The 27,735-nt window shown below is 36.9% G+C and overlaps 1 protein-coding gene across 1 annotated transcript; it reads right to left on the bottom strand.

The window, feature by feature from the left end:
* Window positions 1-670: 670 nt before the first annotated feature.
* On the bottom strand, window positions 671-27,735 carry CPA3 (carboxypeptidase A3). Its single transcript, XM_033132281.1, has 11 exons — window positions 27,634-27,735; window positions 27,467-27,542; window positions 24,725-24,849; window positions 16,004-16,106; window positions 15,771-15,872; window positions 14,665-14,766; window positions 13,227-13,337; window positions 12,225-12,315; window positions 11,004-11,206; window positions 9,068-9,152; window positions 671-1,226 (listed from the first exon to the last, which is right to left on the bottom strand). The coding sequence occupies exons 1-11, from the start codon at window positions 27,699-27,701 to the stop codon at window positions 1,039-1,041; spliced, it is 1,254 nt and encodes a 417-aa protein (XP_032988172.1). The 5' UTR covers window positions 27,702-27,735; the 3' UTR covers window positions 671-1,038.

Genomic DNA, 27,735 nt, shown 5'->3' with positions numbered 1-27,735 from the left:
TTTTGAAAAGTAAGTTTTTAGGAAGTTAGGAAACTTTCTACTTGTCCTTCAAATTCTGGTCAGGCATCTGTGTTCTGGATTTCTAGAATGTAGATACCATTATTGTCACATGATGAAGTATTGAAGAATTAAGGTTGGGGAAAAGGTATTTTATGACAGTCTCTTAAACAATAGGATTACAGACAGTATAAAGGTATTGAGTTACTCTGATTGACCTTGGTCAGTTCGACTTTCTCTTTCCAACTCGCACCATAATGTTTCCAGGCTTCCTTTCTATCCATTATCAGGGTAGGGCTCACAGCTGACACAAATCTTTTGGCTGTGTCTGTAACTACCAAGAGATGTTTGGTGGGTAGTTCCCTCTGCTTATGGCAGGTTAAATTAAACTCTTTTGAATTTAATGTACACTGTGTTGATGGGAGCTGGTTGTTTAAAACCCTGAGATTCGTTTTTATATGAACCCCTTTACTTCCTGCTAGGACATTCTTTTGCTATTGTGAAGATAGAAACAATATCTACTTGTATTTAAAAATATACATATGCAGGCAAAATATGGTTTTGAAAATTGAAGTTATCGTTGCTTATTAACAGAATTCACAAGAAACTTAATTCTTAATTATAAATGTTAATAGAGGAATGTAGTGAATATAGTTTATAAAACACAGAAGATGCATTTTGGAATACATTTTATTTTTATTATATTAGCACATGAAATGATGAAGCCACATGGTGAAAATCTGATTCTGGAGAAACTGAAGGTTCTCATGTCTTTCCTGGGACCCGCTGTATATCACCTTTCAAAATATTCAAAATACTACTTTGTGCTGGGTTCAAACTTTACTTGGAGCAAAGAAAAGTAGTTAAAAGCTTTTGTTAAGTTGCTACTGTTAAGTAAATAAAAGCAAAAAGAAATAACAGGATTGAAATGAGTAGGAGTCAGGTGATGTGGAAGCTTTATTTAGGATAATTGAAGATTGACTTTCTGGTGAAAGGCACAAAGAAGGATTATCTGGCTTATTCCATTCCAAGGGCACTTCTTTAGGAAGTATGCTTGAGGATATACTTGGCAATAAATTTGACAGCTAACATGGTCTCTTTACAGGTTGGCTTTATCTGAGATTCTGGAAGGAGAAAACCAAATTTGCCTTTATCTCGGAGCTCAAAGGCAAACGTATGTTTGATGCCTAGGTTGTAAGCCCAGTCTAAAGAAGAACCTGATGTCAGGTCTGTAAAACATAAGCAGTAAATATTTAATTAGAAACAGACACTAATGTTTTTCTTGAAAGGGAAATTCACTGGTGTAAAATTAGCAATAAAAAATAATTATGTGTACAGTTAATTGCAATAATGAATGGGAGTAGTTAGTGGTCTGCATAGGACAGAGTAAAATATAATCATGGGTTTGGAACCCACCACGCATTTAAAATATATGCTGCGTTTTCAATTACATTTTGCTTAAGTCAGTATCTAAATTGCGTTTGTTTCCTGGCACACACTGTCACAGATGGAGGTTGTCTGAGCAAGTGCTAGTAGCTGAGGAAATCAACTGAGGAGGAGTCACTGGTCATTGAAAACCCAAGGAAAACTATACAGAGGAACTATGCAAAATTACACTCTTTCTAATAGTTCAGGTCTATTTCTACTTACATTGTTAGGGTAAACGCTCTTAGAGTTAAAAGACCAAGAAAGCATGAGTCAGTTATCTCAAGGATGTATTTAATCCCCTAATTCAACTTTTCCGTGTCAATTTTTATGAAATTTTACTAAGAATGTTATTATTTGGTAAAAAAGATTGAAAATGTAAGCACATCTATAGGTTATATCCATAGAAAGTTTATATAAGTGCATATAAATGCATTTATGTATATTTTGCTTTACGTAATACAAAAACTATTTTTTTGTACATAAAATCACTTATGTTTGAGGACAAGTATTGAGTTTAACTGACATTAATGTTTTAGGTTTGAAAGATAAGAATTCAAAGCTGTGATGAAGAAAGAGAGAGGAATATTTTGGTAGAAAGACAGAAGGTTGGATCTTAAATTATTCAACAAATAGTTTTTAAACCTTTTATACGTGCAGTGCACTTTACTTGGCTCTGTGGAGGGTGGGTGCAGGGGGCAAAGATGGAGAAGATGCTGCTGGTGTCTTTGGGAACTTACATTTAGGCGAGAGAAGTCAAAGCTGCGAACCCATAGAGACAGGACGGAATACGTGTATGTAAGTACTGTAGGAAAGGTACAATACCTTATGGAGCTTTTCAGGACAAAAGGGATTATGCCTGTGGGGAGGCTGGCATTTCATGCTCAGTGCCTGCTCACATACCACCTTCACTATGGAGGTGGTTTTTGAGGAGAGACTTGAAGAGGGCTAGTACTTTTCCAGATGGAGATGGGAGGAAGGCATTCTGGCCAGTGAACTATCTACGAGGATGGAAAAGTACAGAGGTGTTTTTAGGGACCAGTGAGATCCAGTAGGACTGGAATAAATGGGGCAGTGAGCGTTTGTAGGTAAAACTCAGAAAACGTCCGGACTATAGTGTGTTTTTGTTTTGTTTTATTTTGTTTTGTTTTTTCCCAAGAGGCACTAATAAGCCATTTCAGTGCTGCACTTAGGATGATTAATCTGGATTGAAAGGAGTAGGGACAAGGTAGGAGGTATTGTGAAATAAAAGCCTAAACTAGCGGTAGACTCATCACACTGGGAATAGAATCGGGGGCTCTAGGTAAGAAACACTGAAATAGAAAAGTCACAGAATTTGAAAAAAATGATTGAGATTTCAATCAGGGTGGCTGAAAAAAATCCACATTATTAATAGAAACTCAGAGAGGGTAGTGATGGGGAAAAGAAAGGGTAAAGGAAGAAAGCACAAGGATATGTTTAGTATCAATCAGATATTCAGAAAGGAGCTTGGGAAAACAAAGTTTGAAATTAGTGGCAGAAGCATCTAGGTGAAATTGGTTACACAGGATCATTATGTCTTCTTGGTGGATTGATCCTGTTTTTATTATTAATATCCCTCTTTGTTTCTAGAACACGACTTTGCTCTGAAATTTACTTCACCTGATATTTTAATACGGCCACTGCTTCTTTGATGAATGTTTGCATGGTATATCTTTTTCTAGCCTTACGATTTCAACCTACCTATGTTTTATTTGAATTGGGTTTCTTATAGTGTATTTCTGAATCATGTATGGTTTTAATCTACTTGCCAATCTCTGTCTTTTAATTAATATATTTAGGTAAATTATTGTTATGACTTAAATCTGCCATCTTATTATTTGATTTTTATTTGTTCCCTCTATTTCTCATTACACTGAAATAGGAATTCATTTTATATTTTATGTATTTAATTTGTTTATTTTTCTTTTATTTATTGCCTTTTGCTTGGTTAAATGAACATTTTTAGGATTCTAGTTTGATATATTTATAATAATGTTTTTTAGTATATCACTTTATATAGTTTCTTAGTGGTTTCTCCAGGTATTATAATATACATAGATAACTTATCACAATCTATTAGTATCAGTATTTTACCATGTCAAGTTTTCAGAGCCTTTGCATTTCTGTCTTAGTTTGGTTGGTTCACCTAGTGTGGTAGGGCTCCCACTGATTCCCGCAGGTAACTGCTGCCTGGGGAAGGATGATTTCCTACGTGGGCTACCTGGTGCCTTAGGTGGCAAATGCAGGCTCAGCCTGTGAGGACAGAGAGCACTTGTGTGATGAGGAAAGTAGTACAAGAAAAAGAGGGACCTGAGGAGAGAACCTGGAGAGATATCTGCATATTTTACCTATTTTTTTTGGGAAAATGTACTTTTACAAGCAGTCAGCAGAGAGAGAGTGGAAAAGAAGGAAGAGGAGGCAAACCAGGATTGTTCAGTGTCAAGGAAGCCAAAGGAATGGCAAGAAGAAGGGATATCAATAGGGTCCAGAGTTGCAGGGAGTTTGTGAACATGGAAGGTGAGATGACTATACTGGCTTCAGTGATCAAGAAGGCTGCCATTTTCAGCTAGAGTTGGTTTTTCAGTTCATTAGGGAAAAAAGCCCAAAAGTGTTACGAGTTCGGTAGCAATGGGACTCTGGTAAATAGGAATTGTGTCATGCACGGTGATTTAGAGTGTGTTAGACATTTTAATAAAGTTGGCTAGTTTCTAGCTGTACCAGCTCTCCACTTGCAGGTAAATAAACTGTTGTGATTTCAAAGACTTAAAGAGCATGGCTATTTCATTTTGATAAATTTACTTTATGTGAAATTTCTCAATAAGATTAATAGTGGTGATTGAGAATATATATAATTTGTGATTTTTTATAATTGTTATTCAGTGTAATATATTTTCTTTCATGATACTCCCTTTTTATCTTCAAAACCTTAAATTTATAAACCAAAACTATATTAAGGCATAAAAGTAAATGCAACATTGAAAGCTTTTTACTTGTAAGAACACATTCTTATAGGACTTAATTTGTTGGATATGCTACTTAGCCTGTTATCACTTCCATATGTACCCACTAAAATATGTTTATATATTTATAAAATGTAATAACAATCACTTGCTAAATACCAGGTGCCCTTATAAGCGCTTTATGTGCATTACTATTTTCATTAATTCCTATCACAAGCTTATGATTTAAGTCCCAACTGCTGTTTTATGGAAGAGGAAACCTAGACACAGAGAGAGTAAATAATTTGTTCAAAGACACACAACGAGTAAGTGGTTGAGTCGGGAACCAGACCCAGGTGGCTTGTCTTCAGAATCTGTGCTATTAACCATTGTACTGTACCATCTACTATATGTTAATCTATAGTTCTCCCAATAGAGAGTCTTCAGTGAGGTCTACAAGATAATATTTTTGTTGTTGACAATATTTTATTAATATATCAACATTAAAAGAAAAATCCTACTCCTGTCAAGTCACATTAGGTGCAAGGAACTTACTGTAATACAATCAAAACAAGTCAAAATAAAACTGAACTGAACTAGGAATCTGGTTTCAGCCCAAAGGAATTCACATAGAGTGATGCTGGTGAATGAATGTGTGCTTGTTTAAAAAAAGTATTATTGACATGCATTAAACATAATAACCTGCACTTTCATATTGACACTAAGTGAAAATTCTATTTCAAGCAAGAGCTGAAACTAGAGATACATGGTCATAAAGTGAAATATTTTCTCTGCACTTCTATTGTTCCTTAATATAATCTCAGCTTGAATATCTCTTAGTATATAGATATTGGGTGTTGTGAGCTACAAATTCGAGGTCTTGATTTTCTCCTTTTCAAAATGTAGAGTGGAAAACAGTATGGGGTTGAGAAATAGGAGCAGATCTAGCAATTTCGGTGATGGGGAAGGCAGTAAGAAAAGCACTTTGAACTTAACTTCTTAATTCATGATGTGACTCACAGATAAATGATATTAACGGTATAAGTGACCTGGTTCCTACTAATTCAGTGAACTATTCTTGCTAACCAGGTACTATGTTCAGTTCTTTCTAAGATGGTAAAAGATTGAGTAGGCTATCAATAGGCAAATGCGAGCATTTCACAATCTTTTAACATCAATATTTGTGCCATCTAAATATTGCTGCTTTGTGGCAAAGTGCTTGGTATGCCATTTGATTGTGGTCTGGAATGATGAATTTGGTTCTTATTCTGCCCCTAAGTGATGAAATCTTTGCGTATCTCAATTTTAAACTAACAAATGAGGGAGTTAGCTAAAATCAGTGGTTCTCAACCCTAGTTTCATCACTTTGCACACTAAAAAAAATTGCAAGTGCCTGGACCGCACCGTAGACTAATGAAATCAGAATCTGTGTGAGTCAGGCCTGATCATCTGTGTATTTTAAAAACTCGGATGACTCTAATGGGGTGTTGGGCTTGAGAACCATGAATTAGATCGTCTTCTGTTTTTCATCCTGGTTTAAAATTTTATGGTTTTAACTTATTTGTTGTATTTACTTCTTAGGTTCAAATTGGAAATGTTTATTTTTTTCTGGAGGTCAGAGATCTCTCCACAATTTGGGTTTTTAAAATGCTCCCTCAGACCTTTTCTTCCGCCTCTGTCACCTCAAACGGAGAAAAATACTGGCTAGTGCTGGATGCTTTCTTCAAATCTTGGGACTTGTTAAGGAATTAGCAGGATATTGGGATAACTAAATATTAATCGTGGGGTGTCCTTATTTGCTATTCTCACCAAGTCATCCACTTTGCTACCCCTTACTTCTTATGAATGTTTAACATTCAATCAGATGTTTTATGAAAGCAATCACTCCTAAAATTTTTTGAACATCTATCAAGCTGCTGCAGCCCTATATGGAAGAGGCAATTCGTTCTAAATCTGAGTTCCTTTAAAAAAGTCATAATATAATATAATATAATATAATATAATATAATATAATATAATATAGTATAATATGAAAGTATAAAATACTGGTACGCAGTTGTACAGCTTAGTATCTGCTCTTCACTGTATCCTCTCATTTCCGAAGTGACGCAATGGCATGGAGCTATGGTACCTTTGGCTATCTGCTCCTCCCAGTTAGAATGTAACTCCTTGAGAGCAGATATTGTGTCTAAAATCTTCTCACCTGCCTCTCAAAGCTCCTAAGTGCTGGGATATTAGGTAGGCCTTCCATAAATTTCTTGCTCATTGAATGATTGTGATGCGATGCATGTATACTCTACTACACTCATAATTTGCATATATGTATGCAAATATGCATTGCATATGTAGACATGGAAAGTGTCTGAGTAACAATTCTTTGATTCTCTAGTTCCCGTTTGCAAAAGTTATTCCTTTTTAGAATACTTTGTTCTTTATTTTATTTTATTTTTTTGACACTCAATATTGTATTAGTTTCAGGTGTACCACATAGTGGTTAGACATTTATATAATTTATGCAGTGATCCCCCAATTAGTCTAGTACCTACCTGGCACTTTACATACTTATTATAATGTTGACTATATTCTCTACGCTATACTTTACATCCCTATGACTATTTTGTAACTACAAGTTTTAGAAACCTTTATTCTTTAGTGCCAAGAATGTCTGTGTGTTTTTCCTGCTATGATGTAAGAGTTGCTCTTACATTATAATATCTGGTGGCTTATCTGGCCCTGCTATTTTTCAGTATCCACTAAGTAGGCTGTCATTTTAAACTGGTATTCTAGTCTGTTCTCTTGTTCTTTACTTTGCTTACTTTTTTTGTTCACTCACGTAGCTAGGTATATTATCTGTTTTGAAATCTTGTTGTCACCTGCGTGTATGTATAATGAACTCCTGGCATAGCTGTGTTACAGCAAGATCTGTTTGGATGCTGGAGGTTGGCTATGTCATTGTACTTTCTCTTTGGCTCTTTGGCAATGACTGGTTGATAGGCGATTGCTGATGAATGTTCTCTAGGAATGGGACTTGTCTTTTTTTTCAGTCATCTTTTCAGTTCCACCAAAGGAGCCTCCAATAAGTAGGCTCTAGGAGTTGTTTGTGATGACTCCAGCATTTTCAAATTTCATGGCAATTATTGAGGGAGTAGACTCTTAGGTCCAAGTTTATACTTTTAGTTGAGGTTAGGGAAGTGGTTTATAAGGTGTGGCAGGGTAGAGTTATTATAAGGAATCCATAGATTCACATGCACATATTTATTTTCTCAATCCACAAATTCTAAAAGTATAGTAGAAATTAGTGTGTGAGTGTGTGTGTGTGTGTTTGGTGGTGGGGGGTTATCCATGAAATGCAGTCTTCAAATATCCAAAAATATTGGATGTCATGGCTTTAGAGAGTAATGCAGGCTAAGTCAAGTCTCGTCTTGTGGTATCAATCCACGATCACTCGTTTTGGAAAGTCAGAACACCATTTTCATTGAGCAAGTTTATGGGAATTCTGCTGTTGTCCCATGCCCTGAACAGTGCTAGATGATATGTGGTCTGAGAGGATAACTGAAGTATTATCCTTGCTTTTGAGGAGTTAAATTTTGTTAGAAAGTTAAGGTTCTGGAAGTAGTTTCATTGAGAATTTTCTGTAAAGTTTGGGGCTAAGAACTGAAGCTTGGAAATGGTTTGGAGAAAAGGTAATTTTTACTAAAATATTTACAAACTAACATCAGTGGGATTTAATTACAAAAGCAGAAATGATCTCACTTCCCAAGGTCTGAATTAATGGTTTTTGGTGAAAACCAAATTAATTTATTTTCATTCCTTAAAAGTAGAAAAGCCTGATTATTTTAGCTACAAACCCTAAGTGGGAGAGCAGTGTGCACAGCGGTCCAGACCACGGGCTTTGGTTTTTGTTAGAACCTGGGCTTGAATCCCAGGTGAGTTTGTTATGAGTACTAGCCCCGTCACAGGGTGTTCTGAGGATTAATTGAGACTGAAAATCAAGGGCTAAGCACAGTGCCTCACTTGTAAGAAATCAAAGTCAATAATTCAAGAATGTACAAAGACAAAGGAAGTCTAAAAATAGTGAGAGTAAAAAGTGGTGTGGAGACACTAAAAACAACAGAACTAGAACCCTCTGACCTTTCTTAATCCACCATATAGATTTCAGTTGAACACATAGGAAGGGGCTGGTGAGAGAACAGGAAAGGGGTTTTATATGATCAAAGTGGCTGAAACTGTCAGCCTACCCCTTCTCCCGCCAGGAGCTAGGGAAAAGTCAGTGCTTTCACGGGGGACAGAACCAAGGAAGAAAAAGTCCAATTAAAGTTGATTGGTTTAAAAAAATTGTCAGCTCTGCCCCAACTAATTCTTAATAATTCCTGTGAGGATAAAATGCTATTGTTGGTGGTGGGGAACAGGATGGTGGATGAATCAAACTAAATTTGTCTTGATTTAATAATTTCTGTTGACCTTGTAACCTTGTAAAAAGTTCAGTATAACTTGTTTCTAGAAAAATCTACCCCCCCAAAAGGGCAGAATCTATCCCCTAGGTTCACATATAATTCAAAGTTGCCTGAAGTTTAAATTGGCAATTCCAGATGTTCTAATCCTAATTTACAAATTCTATAATTTTTGTTAATATTTATAAAAACGAATTAGGGAAAACGACACAGTAAATAATAGGAAAAACTTACAGATTGTTGATGCTATTGGGCCGTAGATGTAGCGGGTTTCATACCGAGTTGATAAAACATCAGTGCTGATTTTTGCAATTTTGGCCTGGAGAGAAAAGGAGGTTAGCAATAATAGGATGCTATGTAAATGCCATGAATTTACTACGGATTTTGAAAGGTCAATTATACTTGTTATTTGGCATGAGAAAATCAAAATAAAATAACTGGTTAAATGAGAAATTTATTTTCAGTTGGATAGATTGTCCTTGTGAGGATCAGTTATCTACAGTAATGTCTTACCTCAGTCTGTGTTTCTACACTTTTTCTGTTTCTCCTTTTTTCTCTCCCTCCTTCTCCTTTTATCCTCCTCCTCCTCTCCCTTTCATCCTTCCTTTTATAAAACATATCTTTCTTCCTCTGAGATTTTTTTCTGGCTTCAGATTTTTGTCTCTTCCAAGCCAGTTCCTCCCTTCTTCGTCCTTCCTTTGTCTTTATAGGTTCTACAGCTCGCTAGACTTTCTTTACATTTGGTTTTAGCATACCAAGGCAAGAAGGTGGTTGACTCCTCTTTAAAATAGTGCTACTAGAGTTTTTCTTCCAGAGTGGCATTTCATGACATTTAATACGCTTTAGTGTTTTGTGCTCGAGTAATTTATTGGAATGAACTTTAGTGGAATATAGTCACTAACGTATTTGTACTCTAAGTAACGATTTTTTTTTAGTCTATATGTATAATGTATGTAACGAAGAAATAATTTTTTTTCTCAATTTAGTTGCTGTGTCAGAACTCTTACTGTAGTACTCAAAGTGGTTTGTTGTGTATATTTGTATTTTTTTAATCCATAATACCATTTTCCTAAGGGCAGACTGAAATTGCATTGCTGTATCTTTGCATAAGTTACTCAAACTCATGGGTTCAGATTCACAACTAGATTGGTTACATAAATGACTCTATGGGCCATATATTGCTTGTAAATTTTCTTTGTTGTGTATACAAAGATGGTTTTAATGAATGGTTTTAAATCCAAAGATGGATTCAATGGTTTTAATGATTTTAATTTGATTAATGATCCAAATCTTTGCTCCAACTCAAAATTAAATGCTGTTGTAGAGAAACAATTGACTAATGTCAGAATGACAATTGTGATCTCTTAAATTATTATGATTATTTTTTAAAATTTTATGAGGCAGTATTTGAACCACAATTTTTACTGAATGTATTACATTTGCCAACCATCATGGGATGTGGGACACTGAATTTCATCTATCTGCTTTATTTCTTTTCTTCTATATCAATTTAAAATATTTACCCCTTTTTATGGATATTCATTTATCCACACTGCCAATTCTTGTGATTCATTGAAACTCATATGTAGATTTTTTTTTTTTTTTTAAAGCTAACATAAATTAGTTTTCTTAGAAAGGAAAAGGATGCTTAGTGGATCATAGTTCTGGAAAGACTATGTTCTTAGTGAGAGGAAGATTTGCTAATGTTCTTTGGTTAGTAAAAGAATTAATATCATTTCCAAATTGATCAGGAAGATAAAATACAGTGGGTCTCCTTAAATCTAGTGTTTTGGGGACAGGAATACGCAGCAGATGTATTTGCTCTTCTATTAGGCTTTTGCTATGTGTGGTTTTACAGTATGAAGCATTGTAAACATTTAAGTACACAACTATCTGTGTAGTAATGGAATTCTACTCTGGCTGGCTTAGACAGTTCTTCCTGCTGGCTTTATCTTAGAATCACATTGAAAGATTTTATTATCTCTATACTTTTATCACATGAAAAATTAATCTAAGGATTATGATTTTAACTCCAAGGTAAGCTTCCTTAGTTCTATTCTTTGGTATTAAAGCATGGAATTCTTTTAACATAAACCAAATTACAAACGAAGAACAGACTAAAAGTCAATGGTAGTGTCAATGCGTAAACCACAGGCTTTTCTCTACATACCAGTTCCTTGTGATTCGGTGGCAGTTCTGTTGTATACCCGTAGGGAACCAGCAGTATCTGGGAGTAGGAGTGGATGGTGATGTAGGCCGTGATTGAGTTCAGGTGGTTTCGGATGAAGTCAGTGACGGCTTTGGTCTCTTTCTCGGACTCCGGTGCGGGGCCCCGATATATCTCCGTACATGGGCTCTCGGTGTTAGGAAAAGCTGCGAGGACATGGACGAGATCACCGTCTGCTCCCCATCAGTACGGCCCCCCTTCTGATGTGGGCTCACAAAATGTTTTCCACATTTTAGTCTCCCAGGCTTACAGGGCGGCGTCAATGCCTCTGGTGCCGCAGTCACTGCAGACTCACTTTGTGCACACAATTCAGTGTAATGGACAGTCCCCTGGAATATTCTTAGCCTTGTTTAGTTTTCCTCCTTTTTGCAGGGTCACAAGAATAATACATCAGAAGCGCCCAGCATCTGGGGCCATCTAGATCCCAATTCCAATTCAGCCCCAGCTCTAACTTGCCGGGGTCTAGTGTAAATTACCTTTTTCGAGCCCAGGTTTCTTCAACCTGTTTCAGCCGGCAGCTAAGTCTCACTTAGGGATAGCTGCTATTGTCACATTCATTTCGGTAGACTAGAATTTTGAAGCTGAAGTGATATTTTCAACAAAGTTCGGTAAAGTACAAATTTATGAATTGGGGTACTGGTCATTTTTCCTTGAATATATGTCATGAAAAATTTCTATTTGTGTAGCAACTACAGTGTCTCTGATGTAGCAGGTTCTGCTATTCATTGCATTTCCATTAAGCCTTTCACTCTCTTTGCCTCAGATATTTATTGCCACTAAACATCTGAAGACCTTCCTGTGTGTTGGTTTTAACAACTGGTATTTCTCAACTTTTATCAGACCAGGAAAAGGAGAGGGACCTGAGACCTCTCTTCAGATTATCTGAAATTTTGTGCATCTGGATAGTTCTTGATTTTTGGCAAGCTGATATATATATATTAAGTAAGAGATGGTTTGATAAACAACCCTACTATCCACTTCCGCTCATACAACAAAACTTTCATAATACTTCTATGGTAGTGATGATTCTCTTTCACTTTTTTAGATTAGAAAACTAACTCACTCAGGGAAAACATATCTTTACTGAAATAAGTAGGTGGTTTAACTAAATTTGGTGTCTAAACACTATTTATAGTTATTTTCCTTAAGACCAGGTCAACTCACAGTTCCAGGAGACATTAAAGTTCCTGTTGAGGTCAGTGCCAAAGCATTTGGAGTTTTGGTTCTTGGAACGATTTTTCCTCCACATGCGGTTCTGCAGGATGGAATGATGGAAGTGTTCACAACAGATCAGGTTGCGTTTCTCAGTTTGATTATTTCAGATCCTCTCTGCAAGTGTCTACAGCTTTATTTGAAATCTATCTAGTTAAGCTGAAGCCCTTTATTATAAAGAAAAATACATTTTCTTATAACTTGTAATATTTTTAGAAACATTGCTGTTTATATTAATATTCTGAGGACTTGATCAAATCATTCAGTTTTAAAAACTGTTGATTAGTTCTCAGTATTAGAAAGTGATCAACAATGTTCTGAAATTACCTATAATTTAAATTATAACTTCATTACATCTTTCACCATTTATAGATTCAGATATAATAAAGGTCACATTGTAACCGTTGGAGCATAATTTTCAGAAAAGAACTTGATGTGATGGTATCTGTCTGATAGTTCATTGTTGATCTTGTTTAGCAATAGCAGGGCAATAAAAGGATCCTGTTAAAAGACAGATGGATATCTGTGGTACTCTTTTACTTATTTTTTGATACAATTATTCCTCCTCAAATTCTGTCCCAATTTGGATCCAAGTGGCTGGATTACAGTGACTTTTGCTTTGAAGTTAATGTGTTCATAATACCTTTAAGTGACTTGTCTTCTTAGCTAGAATATGCCTTTGCCATATCATACAACATACATTTCCTTTATCATTACTGCTTTATTTCATTTTTCCATATTACCAGTTTCAGCAGCAAAAATTTCATGCTATTTCAAGGACACCTGCGCAACTAGGAAATGGTGCTTGCCTTAGTCTGAAATTGAGACTTTTAAAAATATACTTTTCTGAATTGGAATTAACTAGTTTCCCAAATCTTAAATTTAATGCATAACATTCGGTGTGCATTAAAGCCAGTAAATAATATGTTATTTAAAGAAATTACAGAAGAGTACCTGTGTCCATGACCAAATATACCCATCAACATTGAACACAGGAAGAACGTAAAAATTCATATGGTCCAGGAGCTTGGTCATGATTTTGTTTTTTCCATAAGTTTTGGTTGCCTGTAGGGATAGGAGAAAATTAAGCGATTGGTGTAAAGTTTAGCAACCATGTGGAAAGCTGTGGTGATAATAGTAATAACTACCATTCCTTAGGTCATTTGCCCAAGGTCACATGATTTCAAACACATCTCCCCTACACTGCACAAAGATAAATGACCCATATAGATGACAGAAAAACATGACACTTATTCAGACCAGTGAAATTAATTGAACTGAACATTCTTTAAAGGATCATTTAATATTGAGACTTGCAGCATTCCAAATGTAGCATGCAAGATAATTTCATAGGAAGAATAGAGTCCATATGAAAAATTAACAGTGCAACATGTTTTAAATGGATTCTTCCCCTCACATCCTTTAAGTAAATATGGATTGATCTGTAAGCATCAGAATATGAAAATATTGGAGAGGATTCATAAATTAAAGGATTAAAGAAAAATGCTGTATTAATAAAAAACTCAAGTGTTTAGAAATTGACCAATCAACTGTTTTCCTCCCAGCTGACTGAAATTTCTCTAATTATCTGGACTTCCTATGGCTACCTAAAATCTCTCCTTTCTTGGAAAATCTCTTCCAGCTACATCTACATAGGAGCCAAGAGATGTCTTGTGGTCCTGTGACATGGGTTCCTTTATGGGTTGAGTATGGGGAGCTCTGGGCCCTCAGCTAGAAGAGGTAAAACAACCACAGGGATAAACTGGTTCTACTACATAGAAAATTCATTCCTAGTGAAATTCTCCGTGCTCAGAAAGCCATTGTCATGCACATTCCATCAGTATGTTGTGTGCAAAAACTGTGGAAAGAGCAAGTTAAAAGATAGCAGGAGTCAGAATACAATAGATAATGGAGTGAGAGGAGAAGCAAACATAAACTTTAAAAAAAGTGAGTTATTTTTACCTTGGAAAGGAAATTTAAGTATGAAAATTCCAAGGGCATGTGTGGCCAGTAAGATACCTAAGCAGGAACTAAAGGTCTGTGCGTGGAGCTTACTGAAGAAAGGCCACATTTGTAGGTTGTAACATTAAGATAGTTTCAGATTTTCCATACTTAACTCTAGGAAAAACTCTCGTATTGTAACCAAAAAAAATTTCTTTTAGTTTTAAAAACTGTCAGCTGGATTTTAAGAAGTTGGAAGGAAGGTGTCAATTTTATAAAAACTGAGTGCTGAGTGAAATCCAGAGCGTTTATTTATTTCCTGACAGCTCCAAACGTGGCCTCTTCTAGTTAAGTGGAACTGCTCTCCTTGGGCGAGAGGCGCTGCCACTCAGTGAAGTGCGAGAGACCTGACAATCAAAGCAGAACTGGATGAGTGTTCCAACTCACTTACCTGATAGACAAACCACTGGCAGAATGCTGGGGAGATCCATTCTCGTGCATGAATGCCACAGTCCATAAAAATAGCCTTTCTTCTTTCATCCTTTTTCCCAATCTATTTAAAAATGAAGTTGAGAAATTATTTGCATGAATTCCCACATTGATCCCTTTTTGTCCAATAACTCATTCATATTCTCAAAGCAATTCTTTCCCCTGTCTTCTGTTGAATGAATGTATAAGCACATACTGTTCTCAGGGAAGACCGTGTCTTATATTCTTAATGTCTATTCATAATTCATAATCGATTACATAGTATATTTTTCAAAAGTTTTCCCTAGTGTCAGAGTTGCTGTTAGGATTTTGGGTTTTTGTTTTTGTTTTTGTTTTTTTGATCACAATCTATTGTTTTTCTTATTTCACTGCTAACATTCTTTGGTCTGAGAAATAGATTACAAAGTTGCTTCTGTTTCTGCCATTTTCTTTTGTTTTTCTGTTTGCAGTGGGGAATAGGAATAGTGGCTGGATGTTGGAAGGGCTGTCATTTCGAAGAGAAGTTAGATTTCTTTTGGGTGGTTGGAGAGAATGAATGAATGGGAGTTCAGGGTTAGGAAGGGCTTCCCATTTATGAAGGGGATGCTTCAGAGAGCAGTGTCTTTGGACGTACAGAAATCCAGCAGCAGCTGAATGACAATTGTCAGCATGGTTAGAGAAGGGAATCTCCCATCAACATGGGGTTGAAATGCCTCACTAACTGGGATCCTATGATTTTAAAATTCTTAAATTTCTCTTTTCTTCATGATAGTTTAGTCATCAGCTTCACTGAATTTTAACGGATGGAAAACTGTTTTATACACCAGAGACATCATAAACTCATAATAAAGATACAGGATAAGGTATTTGTCTGGGTTTGTCTGACAAATGGTTTAATCAGTGACTTTCTTAGTTCCACTTAAAACAACTTGTGACTTCTCTTAGCTGAATGGATGTCTAGAGCATAAATGTTCTCTCTTTCTTTTTTTTAAAGATTTTTTTATTGCATCAAAATTATTTCAAAAAGTAACTTTTAAATTTATATTTTTCAACAATATTAAAAATCAGTAGTTCTTGTATTATTTTTACCTTGAGAACATATAGTGGATTATCTTCAACAGTAGTTCCAATTTTAATACGTGAGACCATTTCAGGATGCTTGTGCACCATTTTTTCAGTCCAAGCAACAATCTTAAGAGCAAAACCAATTTGATGAGTTAGTAAAAAAAGAAAACTAAATGACAGCTGGCAGCAAATGTTGAGGATAACCCGTTTTTTCTTTTTTTCTTTTGTTTTGGAAGCACAGGCATTATACACTGTACCTTGTCCCAGTTATTGTATTTTGCGTAGCTGTGCCTGCCTGGGGTATCTTCTTTAACATCAAACTGTTTCTCAATTTCTTCTTGTAGATTATGAATCAAGATTCTGTTTGACGGGAGAATGATAAAATACACATTTACTGGAGAAGAAAAACAAAATTATCTTTCATTTGCAGACATTTTCTCTTCCTTTTTCTTTATCTTAGATCGGGTTTTCTCTGCTTCTTGATTATTCACTAACGATTTTCTTTAGACATGTCATGTGTCTGGCTTCATATCTTCCCATTTATCTAGAGCTGTGCTGTCCAATATAATAGTCTACAGTGACACATGGTTATAAAGCACTTAAAATAGGGCTTGTCCAAAACTAGAGATTGCTGTACATGTAAAATATGTCACTAGTAAGTTACATTCATTACATGTTGAAGTGATATTTTGCATATGTTGGATTACATACAATATTTTGTTAAAATTAGTTTTGCCTGTTGCTTTTCACTTTTTTACTGTGTCTACTAGAAAATTTAAAATTACACACATGGCTTGCATAACACTGCTATTGGTCAGTGCTGATCTATAGTCACTCCCAATATTTCTTCAAAGCACACGTACATTCACAAACATGCAACACAGGCAACAAAGGATATTCTTATGCACAAATCTAATTACTGTCTCTTATCATTTCACACTTTGAGAGCTGGGAGAAACTTGAGTAATAACGATAGTAAGTACTTACTTAGCACTCATCACGTGCCAGTCATTGCTCTAACTAACTTATGCACATTAAATCATTTAATCTTCACTTGAGATTATTATCTTCATTTTACAGAGGAGAAAACTGAGGCATAAAGTGTTTAAATAACTCGCCCATGGTTACAGTCCCAGAAGTTGGCTAGGCTAGTTTGGAGAGGATGAAATAAGATGCAGGAAGAATCACTGGCAGGCTGGTTTTGGGATCCAGAAGCCTTACGTCTCTACCCCTATTTTCATCTCTTGCTGAGTTATGTCACCTCATCATCTTATCACTTCATGAATCCCATGGCTCTAATGGCGACCTAATAGTTGTGCATATTTGTATCCCCAGTTCTGGCCTCTCCTCTGAACTGCCAACCCTAACCTCCTCCCCTACCTCTCTGTGGCTTGCACATCCAACTATCTAACTGACATTTTCACCTGCGCACCCATTTATTTAATATGGTCCAGGTACTGCTTTAGACATACTGTTTTATTTTACCTCATCAATGTTATCACCGTTTTATAGATGGGGACATTGTTGTTTAGAAAGTTTAAATACATATAAGTAAATGTGTAACTATTATATTGTTTTGTACACCTGAAACTAAAAAAAAAAACAACCACAAAATAAACAAAACAAAAACTTCTGGAATACAAAAAAAGAGAAAGTTTAAATACAATTTGTGCATTCAATGCCAACTTGTCTGACTTCAAGATTTATGTTTCAAAAATACCATTGTCATCATACACACAAATATTTTAGTATAGTTTGTCTGTTTAGGGATTTTCTATTATTCTCTATTGATCTGTTTTCCTACTCTTATATAAGCACTAAATCATATTTAATTATGGTTTTAATATTGAATTTTAATATTTCATTAAGTGTTTCCTTACATTGTTTTCCAAATTTTTGAGTGATTTCACCTGTTTTTAATGAATGTCAGGATTGTTTTAAAATTATTAGGAAAATTGGTTTTTATTAGAGTTGTATTAAATTATAATACGTTTGAGAAGAATCTTATTAATAATAAACCGTGCTATAGCTTTATTGATTTTTCAGTAAAATTTTGTATATTCATATATTTTGTTAGTCTTGTGAGTGACTTTCCCCCCCCCCCCCCAAACACATGGACTGGTTGTTATTGATATATTAAAAAAACTTATTGCTTTGCTTATATATATATATATATCTATTAGCCACTGTATTAGTTTAAAAGTTGTCCTTTTAATTCTAAGACTTTTTAGAGTTTAAAAAGTTTAACATGTTTTAGAGTTTAAACGCTAAGTCTTTAGAGTTTTCTGTGTAGCTATTTCTTTTGCAAAAATTATACTTTCTATTTTTTCCCCATAACTCTTTGTTTTTCTATATTGCATTGGCTAAGCTCTCTAAACAATGGAAATAGTAGTGGTGGAAAAGGGTGTCCTATTTTTTTTTTCTGGTTTTAATAAGAAAATCTTTCTTTCTTCATTAAGTGTAATGTTGATTGCCATTTTGAGATTAATATGGCAGTGTCTATTTATATGATCCAATTATTGTCCATTGATATATGGTTGCATTAAAATTTATTATGAGATTCTTCAATATGTTAAATATTAAGTTGCAGCCACAGGAGATTTACAAACACTCTCACAAAAAAGCCTTGTTCATCTTATTTTAGATACAGTTATAAAAAGCTTGTTTAACTTAGGAATGCGTCCGATACAGGGAAAATGACTTGCAGGAAGTAAGCATACTATCAGTAGGTGATAGCCGACAGCAAGAAAGAAACAACAACAAAAAACAAAACAAAACAAAAACAATGTAAAACTCCATAGACAGAAGAACTTAGGAAACACAGGGGTCAGATATAAGTCAAATGACCCAAGGTATTTTGGGAACTTAAGGACATCATTTCCTTGAGGATATCATTCTCTTATGGCACAGTGTGAAAATCTGTGTTGATAATCGCTCATCCAAAGGTAAACTGTATTCAGTATACTCTATTTTGCAGAGTAGAGAACTGTGGTTTATAATGGAAATATTTCTGTCAAATATGTAAAACAAAGGATTTTTTGATTTGTATTTATCTGAACAACTTCTTTATTTGGATTGTCTCACTCCCCATTGACTTCATATAAGAAAAGGCATTACCTTACTTTTGTTCATGAAACACGTATGCATTTTCCTTCTATTAGCAATGAGTCCTATGTAGAAAGATGCTGTCTATTTTTAAACATTTTTTTTTCTAGTCATTTAGGACAGTATCATGTACTCTTTTCTTTCACTTCCATAAATCCTATCAAATAAGGAAGCAGGAATCTAGTGGGAAGAGGCTCTGTGGTCAGACATTCCTGGATTCCAACCCGTTTGTCTGCTTACTACTTAATGCAATATTGGACAGGTTAACTATCTCTCTGATTCTCAGTGTACTCACTTTTACAATGGTACCAAACATACCAGCCGGGACTGCGCTGAGGATGAAACTGAGTGAAATCTGAAAGAAAGGTCCTTGGCCACAGGCATCCAGTGAACTTCAGTATAATAGTGTAGATGAGTCACAAAACTGACAACCACTTCACAGTTCTAACATGTCTTTAAGCCAGGCTTTGATGGTATGTACTTGTTTGACTCTGATTTCCTCAATTTCTTATGATACTGAACTGTGACACAGCAGCACCCACTCTTCTGGTCTGTTTCATCTTGCTGATTGACTGACTGACCTGAGTTTGGAAGCAGAGCGTGAATGAGGTCTCCTCCTAATTGGAGTTGATTTAGCACATGCGACCAAGTATTGCTCACGAATATTGACTGCCATCAAAGGGCTGACCAGCACATTATTATGCACATTATATGTGCCTCACTGTTTGCTTGTCTTTTGACTTAACGGTGAATCTGGGATTTTTGAGAAAAAGAAACGGTGATAACAATTTTGGAATCGGTGGGACATGTTGCACTAAAACTCATAGGAAGCCAGAGAAGGTTGGAAATTATATTTTGGGTGGTCATTGCAGGCCTAATTAATTGTTTTAAGCTCTAAAGAGGGCATGTGGTTTTTGCTCCACCTGCATTAATAGAAATAGAGGAACCAGGCAAAGAAGAAATTTTGTGGTCCCAAAGGTTGATTTGTAACATAAGGCAGTATTAATTAGTCACAGGAAGCTTGTATCTAAGAATTATTTTTAGACATACATCAATTTTGCTCTTGTGATAACAGCAGCAAAAGAAAACTGTGTGAGCTGAAATACGACCTTTCCACAAATACAGCTGAATGAGGACATCAGGATGGTGCCAGATTGTTGCTGATAGGACTAAAAATTAAGCCTAAGGTTGAAAATTAAGAACTAGGGCCAGATGTTATTTTCATGAGCCTTCCACTAACCAGTAACCAGGTTTAGGCAGATATAACCAAATTATTTTCTCTCAACTATTATTTTAGCACACCAAGATTTGCTTAATTTATTAAAAATATGTTAAATGTAGGTGAAAGAATAAATATTTATTACTGAGGATTTAATGATATAAACGGCTAATGCTTATCCAGTCTTTCTTATGTGCCAGTTGCTCTGCTTAGCATGGTATTTACATTTTATCTTTTAATCTTCACTTCTACACTATTAATTGGGTACCATTATCATCCTCATTTTTATTGAGGTTACATAGATTTTCCAAGTTCTCACAACTGGTAAATTACAGAAGTTGGGATTTGAACGTAGAGATGTCTGACCTCTGGCTGTGAACCATTATGTAACAATGCCTCCAGCACAAGGGATGGAATCTCTGGGTATTGCCATCAGACCTGTCTTTTTCTTAGTTTGCCAAGGCTTGTGCAAAGTTTGCCTGGTTGACCAGCTCTCCTGGAAACCTGTGTCTCAATATCAGGGAGCAGGTAAGAAGTTCAGAGAAGAGGCAAGATGAATCCTAGTTTGACAATTTCAAGGTGCCCTCCTTCTGCTGCTTTCAGAGGGGAAAAAAGAAGGAATGGAGAACTGTGGGCCAGTGAACGGTCATCCCCCCTTATCTGCAGTTTCTCTTTCGGTGCTTTCAGTTTCCCGTAGTCAACTGCGTTCCAAAAATATTAAATGGAAAATTCCAGAAATAAACAATTCGTAAGTTTTAAATTGCGTGCCATCCTGAGTACCTCATTTCATCTTATTTCGTAGGCATTGTATCATTTCATATCATCACAGGAAGAAGGGTGAATATAGTTCAACAAGATATTTTCAGGGAGAGAGAAACCACATTCACATAACTTTTATTATAATATATTGTTATAATTGTTTTATTCTATTATTAGTTATTGTTAATCTCTTATGGTGCTTATTTTATAAATTAAACTTTATCATAGGTATATATGTATGGGGAAAAACATTGTGTGTGTGTATGTGGGCCCATGTACACACGCGTACCTGTGCATACGCACGCGGGGAGTCACAGCCGTTGTTATGGCATCTGATAAACTGGTCTGGACAGCTGCCCCTCCCCCATGCCCACATCCCAGCAGGTTAGGGGCTACTCAAAAAGCATGATTTCAGGTTTCCACAAGTTGCCATTTGCCCCCAGTAACTCCCTAACTGAGTTATCATATGCGCATATCAAACTCAGCTCTTCACTGACATGGAATTCCCACCATTTGAGGCATACCTCTGTGTTGGATAATGAATTTTAAGGCATCAATTTATTCACTAGGAAGGAAAGGGAGCATCTAGTGATAGCCTCTTGTTATCCCCTGTTGCACAGTGTGTGTGTGTGTGTGTGTGTGTGTGTGTTCTCACGTGCACGCATACACAATTGTGTAAACACATGTATAAGTGGTCTTTCCGCTACTTCATTTAATAGAAGTAAAGGAACCAGGCAAAGAGTGATGTTATGTTCCCAGTCAATCCTCATGGAACATCATTTTAAAGATGAAGAAAATGAGGTGGAGAGAAGTTAAATTGTGAATGTTTAATGCGTGATTTAAATGGGACTGGACAGCCTTGCTCCAGAATCCACGTTCAGACCTTCCACACTCTTTCACTTTCCACCATGACCAACATCTCTTCAACATCTGTAGCAGGTAGCAACATACTTGTTTTACTCTTGGGCAAGTGATATATAAAAACGTAAAGCAGAAGGAAAATGAATAGGATGAGATGTGAGAATGATTTATTTGATGAAATACTTATTTTATAGGACCATGTATATACTTGGAATATGAATTTGTGTCCAACTGAATATTGTTAGTATTAATGGGTGTTGAGATGGCTGTGTCAGTTTGGTATATATCTCTTTTGCATTCCCCCATAATCTTATGTGGATCTTAATGAGATTCTACTGAATTGTATCATTTGAGTTTTACTATTAAAAGTGTTTTTCTGAATTGCCTTTCATTTATTTTCTAATTTTAACTTTGTATCAAAGTAAAGATAATCTAAAACGTATCTAAAATACTAAAATACAAATATCAAAAATATAAAAAAAAAATCATCCAAAACTCTAGGGTTTTTAACTGCTGAATCTAAATATGGTGTCTGCCCCTTTAGGCTCAGTTCGATGGATGTGCTTTCTTTTAGACATTTATTCTACAGTCTGTTCAGGTTATATACATATTTTATTTGTTTTTTGGATTTGGACTTTTATGATTTTATAGAAGTGTAAATAAAAAAGCAGCAAACATGCTACTTTAAAATCAAATCTCTTAGTAATTTAATTTTCTGAAAATTAAAAAAACATCATACACAGATGCTTTAAACTAAATAGTGGTTTATATGCACTGTCTAATGAAGGGTGTCTAAGTAAATCATTGTGTCAAATCAGCCTCTTAGTGTGGTTTTATTCAGACTGGTGCTTGGGTCCAACCAGATGTTTCTGTACTTAGAACCCTCTTCTATTACTGACTGACACCAAGTAATACATGTAATTAATATGCAAATAAAATTATCTATATAATTAGTACTTGGAGATGAAATTTTAAATAGTTCTTGTCGGCACAGATCACTTTACCTATTTATATTTCTGAGGAAGGTAACTAATTATGTGGCTTTCCCACAACGGTGGCTAATTTGGACCAATTTCTAGAAAGTATGTCCTAATTAGATAAACCAATTTTTATAGGTAGTTTAACACTTTGGTTCTTGATGTAGCAAGGAAGTATCTTGGCCTAAGACAAAGTGAAAAACATACTATTTTTGAGGATCTGAATTTAGACCTCTGTTTGAGTCAGAATCGTTTCAGGGTGGGAGAGGCCTTATAGAGGACCAAAGAGGAGGGAGGGCTGATATGAGCTGTTTGATAAAATGGGAGGATGTGAGCCATCTGCCTAGGTGTCTTCTGTCACAGTGATTTATCCCACTATCCACACTCATGTCAAGCAATTAGCTTTTTGTTGACATTACCAGAGTATTAAGGAAAACAATGCTTCATTTTCACCCTGCTGTTCAAACCAAATTCTACAAAACTGATCAGCTAAAATCTATTTTAGCTTGGGTTGGCTACTTTGCAAGGATCAGCTGATTATAGGAATCCCGGTCAGGTCTATGTTAATAAAGTGAAGAGTGTAATAAGGCACACCTTTGAGAAGCTGGATGTGGAGTGAAAAAAGAGACGCAGTCACCAGGAGGTATATAGAGTAGAGGTGTGGTGTCTTTTAGATGAAAGAATCAAGATGTCCTCTGAACCTTGGCATAAGCAAAGAGTCCATAATGCAGTGCTTATTTCTGTGATCTTAGAGGAATATTTATAAAGTGTCTATTCTAATTTAATGATGCAATTTATAGAAACATAGAAAAGCCCATGTCAATGTAGTACTTAAAAAGAGTTAAATGCTGGCATAAATTTATTTTGAATATGTTCTCCCCATTTATTAACTTACGTTTGTTTCACATCTCTCTTGATAAAACAGCAAAAACGAAGACAGAGGTCAACAGCAACCTGCTACTTTTTAAGCCATTAAAATGCTTTTTGTTTACTTGTCTTGCATATGTCTTTTCTCAATTTTAGTAGAGTTTATATTTACTAAGCATATTGTTGCCATGTCGCAAATACAGCCAAGTTGTGATGAGCAGCAGCACATCCAACTCTGCAACATGTTATAGGGCCGTTGTCTCAGCTGGAAGAAGGGCCTTTGGAGTTACAGCACTAAGTGGGGTCAGGAATAGCAAGTCAGGAAGAAAGAACTAGTTCTTACATAGTGTTTGGAAGGGTGAGGGTCTCAGTAGAGGGGACCCCTGGATAACAAGGGCTGGGGGAGTTAAAACTGGACCCCTTAGTACATCAAATCGCTTAATCTTTGACATTATAAAATCACATTTTGTTTTCTATATTGTGTTGACTTGTAATGTTCATCGCTGGGTCCCTTGTTCACTGCCCGGGGCCCAGACTGCACATGACCCATGGCTGCTGCTCAAGACATTCTAATTTCCCCTTATTTTTACTCTGGGGAACAACACTGACTCACTTTGGCATCTTTGGCCATTCAAAAATTCTCTCCTCTGGGATTTAAGTCTTATTCTATTGCATTGCTTTTGCTTTCTCTGAGGGAGAATTTCTTTCACAAAGAATTATGTATTTGCTATATATTTTACATTCCCTCATCTGTGACTTAAAGATGAACACTTATTATTTGGATCTCCTTTAACGTGTCAGGAGAATTCAAATACAAAAACATGGTACTCGTCCGTCACCAGTAGCGCCTGAACTCTGGGTTGATTACCTGTCAGGGTGTCAAGTGTGGCTAAACCATCCCTGCCTGTACACGGGCACTCCGTCCTCACAGGGGCTGGCGTTTGGAGATGGCACATGTAGATAATTGTTATTCTTGCAGATCAGAGCAAACATAAGATGGAAATGGAGCGGCCAAGTTTGATTTCGTCCCTCTATAAGCAGGCCTCAACAGTCTGTTTGGAAGTACCTGTAACTTTTATCTCATAGATAGAGTTTTCGTTTTCTTTCCCAATTTAAAAATAGTACTTCCTTTCAATTTCAAGACTCCCCAAACTTGGATACGCCTTTGTATACTGCATAAGAGGACTTACTCATAGTGCATTTGATTTTGATCCAAGGCAGACTGGATGGACTGGGATTCCCCTTCGCTAACTCGGAAATCCACCGTCATATTCGGAGCTACGTGGTGGGTGGCGTCAGGATACCAGAAGTCAAGCTGTGCAGACAGGTGCAGTGTTAGTTACAGCTGTTTATTAGCTCACCCAGAACATATTCATTAAGAAGTGACTGTGCGTCATACACAATGAAAGGAATTTAGGTTCAACGTGACTAAGGTATGGACCCTTCTCTTAATCAGCTTATGAGATACTTAACAACTGTTCAATATTAGGGACTGGGAAAGAAACCATTTGTACTGATCACTTTTGCAGGACATACTGTCTGTAAATACAAAAAGAATGAGCAGCCTTTAGTTAATCTGTTTGCTTTCACCACCTTGGGGTTGATTGGGGTTGTTGCACAATTGATTTAGCCACAGCATCTGTCTCTAATTGGGAATATAAGTTAAATATATGGCTCCCCACCCCACTTCCCAACTCAGGCCTCAAGACCAGATGTCCCTGTAAACTCTGGAATTCCTGGAAGGTTTGTGTCTAACAGAAGGCATAATTTTTCTAGCCGTATGTCCTTGGGCAACTTATTAAAACTCTGAGTTTCAGTTTGCTCCCCTGAAAAACGAGGTAATAGGGCTCCGTAGGGAGTGTTGTGAAGACTGTGAAATAGCTGTGCGGCCTGGGGCTTGCAGGCACTTAACAACTGTGACTCCCTTCTCCTGCTCTTCCTCTGGCTAAAAAGTTCAGAAGTTTGGTGAATGGGCTCAGAAAGATAGCATTCAGATTAAGATAACTTCGAGAAGATTCCAATTCTTGATGTTCTTTAAAATCATTCTCAGTTATGAAAGCAAGTGACGGTCCACTCTTTAACCAATTGTGAAGGAAATGCTCAATGTCCAGCCATTACACCAAGCTGCGGCCATGTCTACCGGGCCGTTTCAGAGTCGAATCCCACTCTACCCCAGGTCAATCATTATGAGACTGCTACGAATTAATTAATATTAACTGGTTTATTTTGTTCAAAAAGCTATAGATGAGTTGGACATGTGATGTAGTATGATTTAAAGGTGAGTGAGGCAGCCATCTAATCGTCAGAGCAGTTTCTCTGTTCTGACAGTAAAGTAAATGCAGCCAGAATCCAGGGCTCAGTGACCTTTTCTGAGCATTAATTAAGCACTGGGTCCAGAGCCGGTGCCACCACTGTAGAGGCCAACAAAGGGTCTATGAGAAGCAGGAGGCACAGTGAGAGGCAGCCGCAGTCACATGTGCACTGCCACCATGCTGACCGATGCCAGGGAGAAGCACACGTGCTCCAGAAGCCATCCAGACTAGGTCGTGAGAGGTGATAGCCAGAGAAGGCTGCCTATAGGAGACAACACCTGAGTGGGTCTTAAAGAATAGACTTAGCCAAGGAAAGAAGGAGACATTCCCCATGAGAAATGGTGTGCAGGGCCCAGTGGGTGAGTCTTTGGTGTTCATGGAGTTTGAGTGGTGAGAAAGAGGGCAGGGGAGGAGGACGCTCCAGCGGCTGGCTTCTGGCAGACCCTGAAGACTTTCATGCTACACCAGCAACAACAGAAAATGCTTCTCCAGTGCTTATTATGGCCAGGCCCACTTCTGAGCACTCCCCAAATATTAGCTCACTGAGTGTGTATAACAACCTTGGTTAGGAAGTAGGTATGAGAATTATCCCACTTGATGCAGAAGGAAATTGAGACCCAAGAGGTTAAGTAACCTACCTGCCTAAAGCCACAGAGCTGGGATTCGAACCTCTGAAAACCATTTCTGTTTCCATACTCGGCTGCCTCTCATGAAAAAGCTTTAAATGGAGGAATGCAACCATCAAGTTTTAGAAAGAGCGGTCAGGTTGCAGTGTGGCCTGGCTTTTGGGAGGGATGACTAGAACCCTGCATACTAGTTAAGGGACTATTAAAATGGTCCCAGTAAGAGAGAGAAGCAATAGGAACTTGGCAGTGGCAGGGGAATGGAGAGAAAAATACGGATTTGAATGAGAGTTAGAGTAGGTGGAACTTTTGATTGATTTGATGTGGAGATACGGGTGTGTGTGACTAAAATAAATCCCAGGTTTTGTTCTGGGTTTACATCTATTGTGTAATCGCGATCATTTCATTACTGTCTTTGAATTTCAATTCTTCTGTTTTAAGCAGGTTAAATTATGACATTGCCATTGAAGATCTGTTGGAGAATTTGAAATGCTGTGTGTAAGGTAGCTGGCACAATGTGCCTTTTGTGTAGGAGCTGCCGAATCAGTGAGGCAATGATTACGTTAGCCAGTTGGATTTTAAAAGACTGATCTAACGTTACAAGTGTCCTGCTCATGGAAAGGGTCACATCTTGATATTACCAGCCAGGTCCTTAATGTTATCAGCTAATAGTTTAACAGAAATTAAGCCTCCGGTGAAGGTCAGGGTGGGAGTGAGGCGCACAGACTGCAGGGAGGGAAAAGAGGCCCTGGGAAAGGCATCAGGAATATGCCCTGATGTCACGGGTCTCATTGGCAAAGCTTTGGGGGAGGGAAGTGCAAGCAGTAAGCTGGGAAAAACCACAACAAAAACAAGGAGGTTTGGCAATGGGCAGGATCCTCCAAGAAGCTCCTGCCTCTTGCCCTTGTCTTTGTCTTCAGACATTAGACATAAAATAAAGAAGGAGCAGCTTTTACAGAACAGATGAAACGAGAAACTCACTCTCTAACTGCTTTACCTGGTTGGTTTGGGCCAAGTCCTTTATGAGGTTTGCTTGTTTTTCATCCCGGGGCTTCACACGGAGCACCTTCTCCCTTTAATGCAAACGGTGACAAACGTGAGCTGTAAAGAGGCACTCCATAATGGTCTCACGCGGAGACGGGAACACGCAGTGGTGACACTTACCTGTCAAAGCGGACGGGAGCAATCGCAAGGGTGGTAGCGATCAAACCTACGGGCAGGATGAACCGCATGGTCCTTCTCTGCCTGTCCCCAGACCCTCTGCCA

Source organism: Rhinolophus ferrumequinum, chromosome 2 (assembly GCF_004115265.2).
Source record: "Rhinolophus ferrumequinum isolate MPI-CBG mRhiFer1 chromosome 2, mRhiFer1_v1.p, whole genome shotgun sequence".
NCBI classification, from domain to species: Eukaryota; Metazoa; Chordata; class Mammalia; order Chiroptera; family Rhinolophidae; genus Rhinolophus; species Rhinolophus ferrumequinum.
This window is presented reverse-complemented; position numbering and strand designations above follow the sequence as displayed.

What these genes read in the sequence shown, in the direction of transcription:
- CPA3 (XM_033132281.1), bottom strand. Translation starts at nt 27,701, where the DNA reads ATGCGGTTCATCCTGCCCGTAGGTTTGATCGCTACCACCCTTGCGATT. An exon ending in ATCCACTATATGTTCTCAAG is followed by an intron (nt 14,767 to 15,770) that starts GTAAAAATAATA and finishes ATTTTTAAATAG; the next exon opens with ATTGGGAAAAAGGATGAAAG. An exon ending in CCCAATAGCATCAACAATCT is followed by an intron (nt 1,227 to 9,067) that starts GTAAGTTTTTCC and finishes TATGTTTTACAG; the next exon opens with ACCTGACATCAGGTTCTTCT.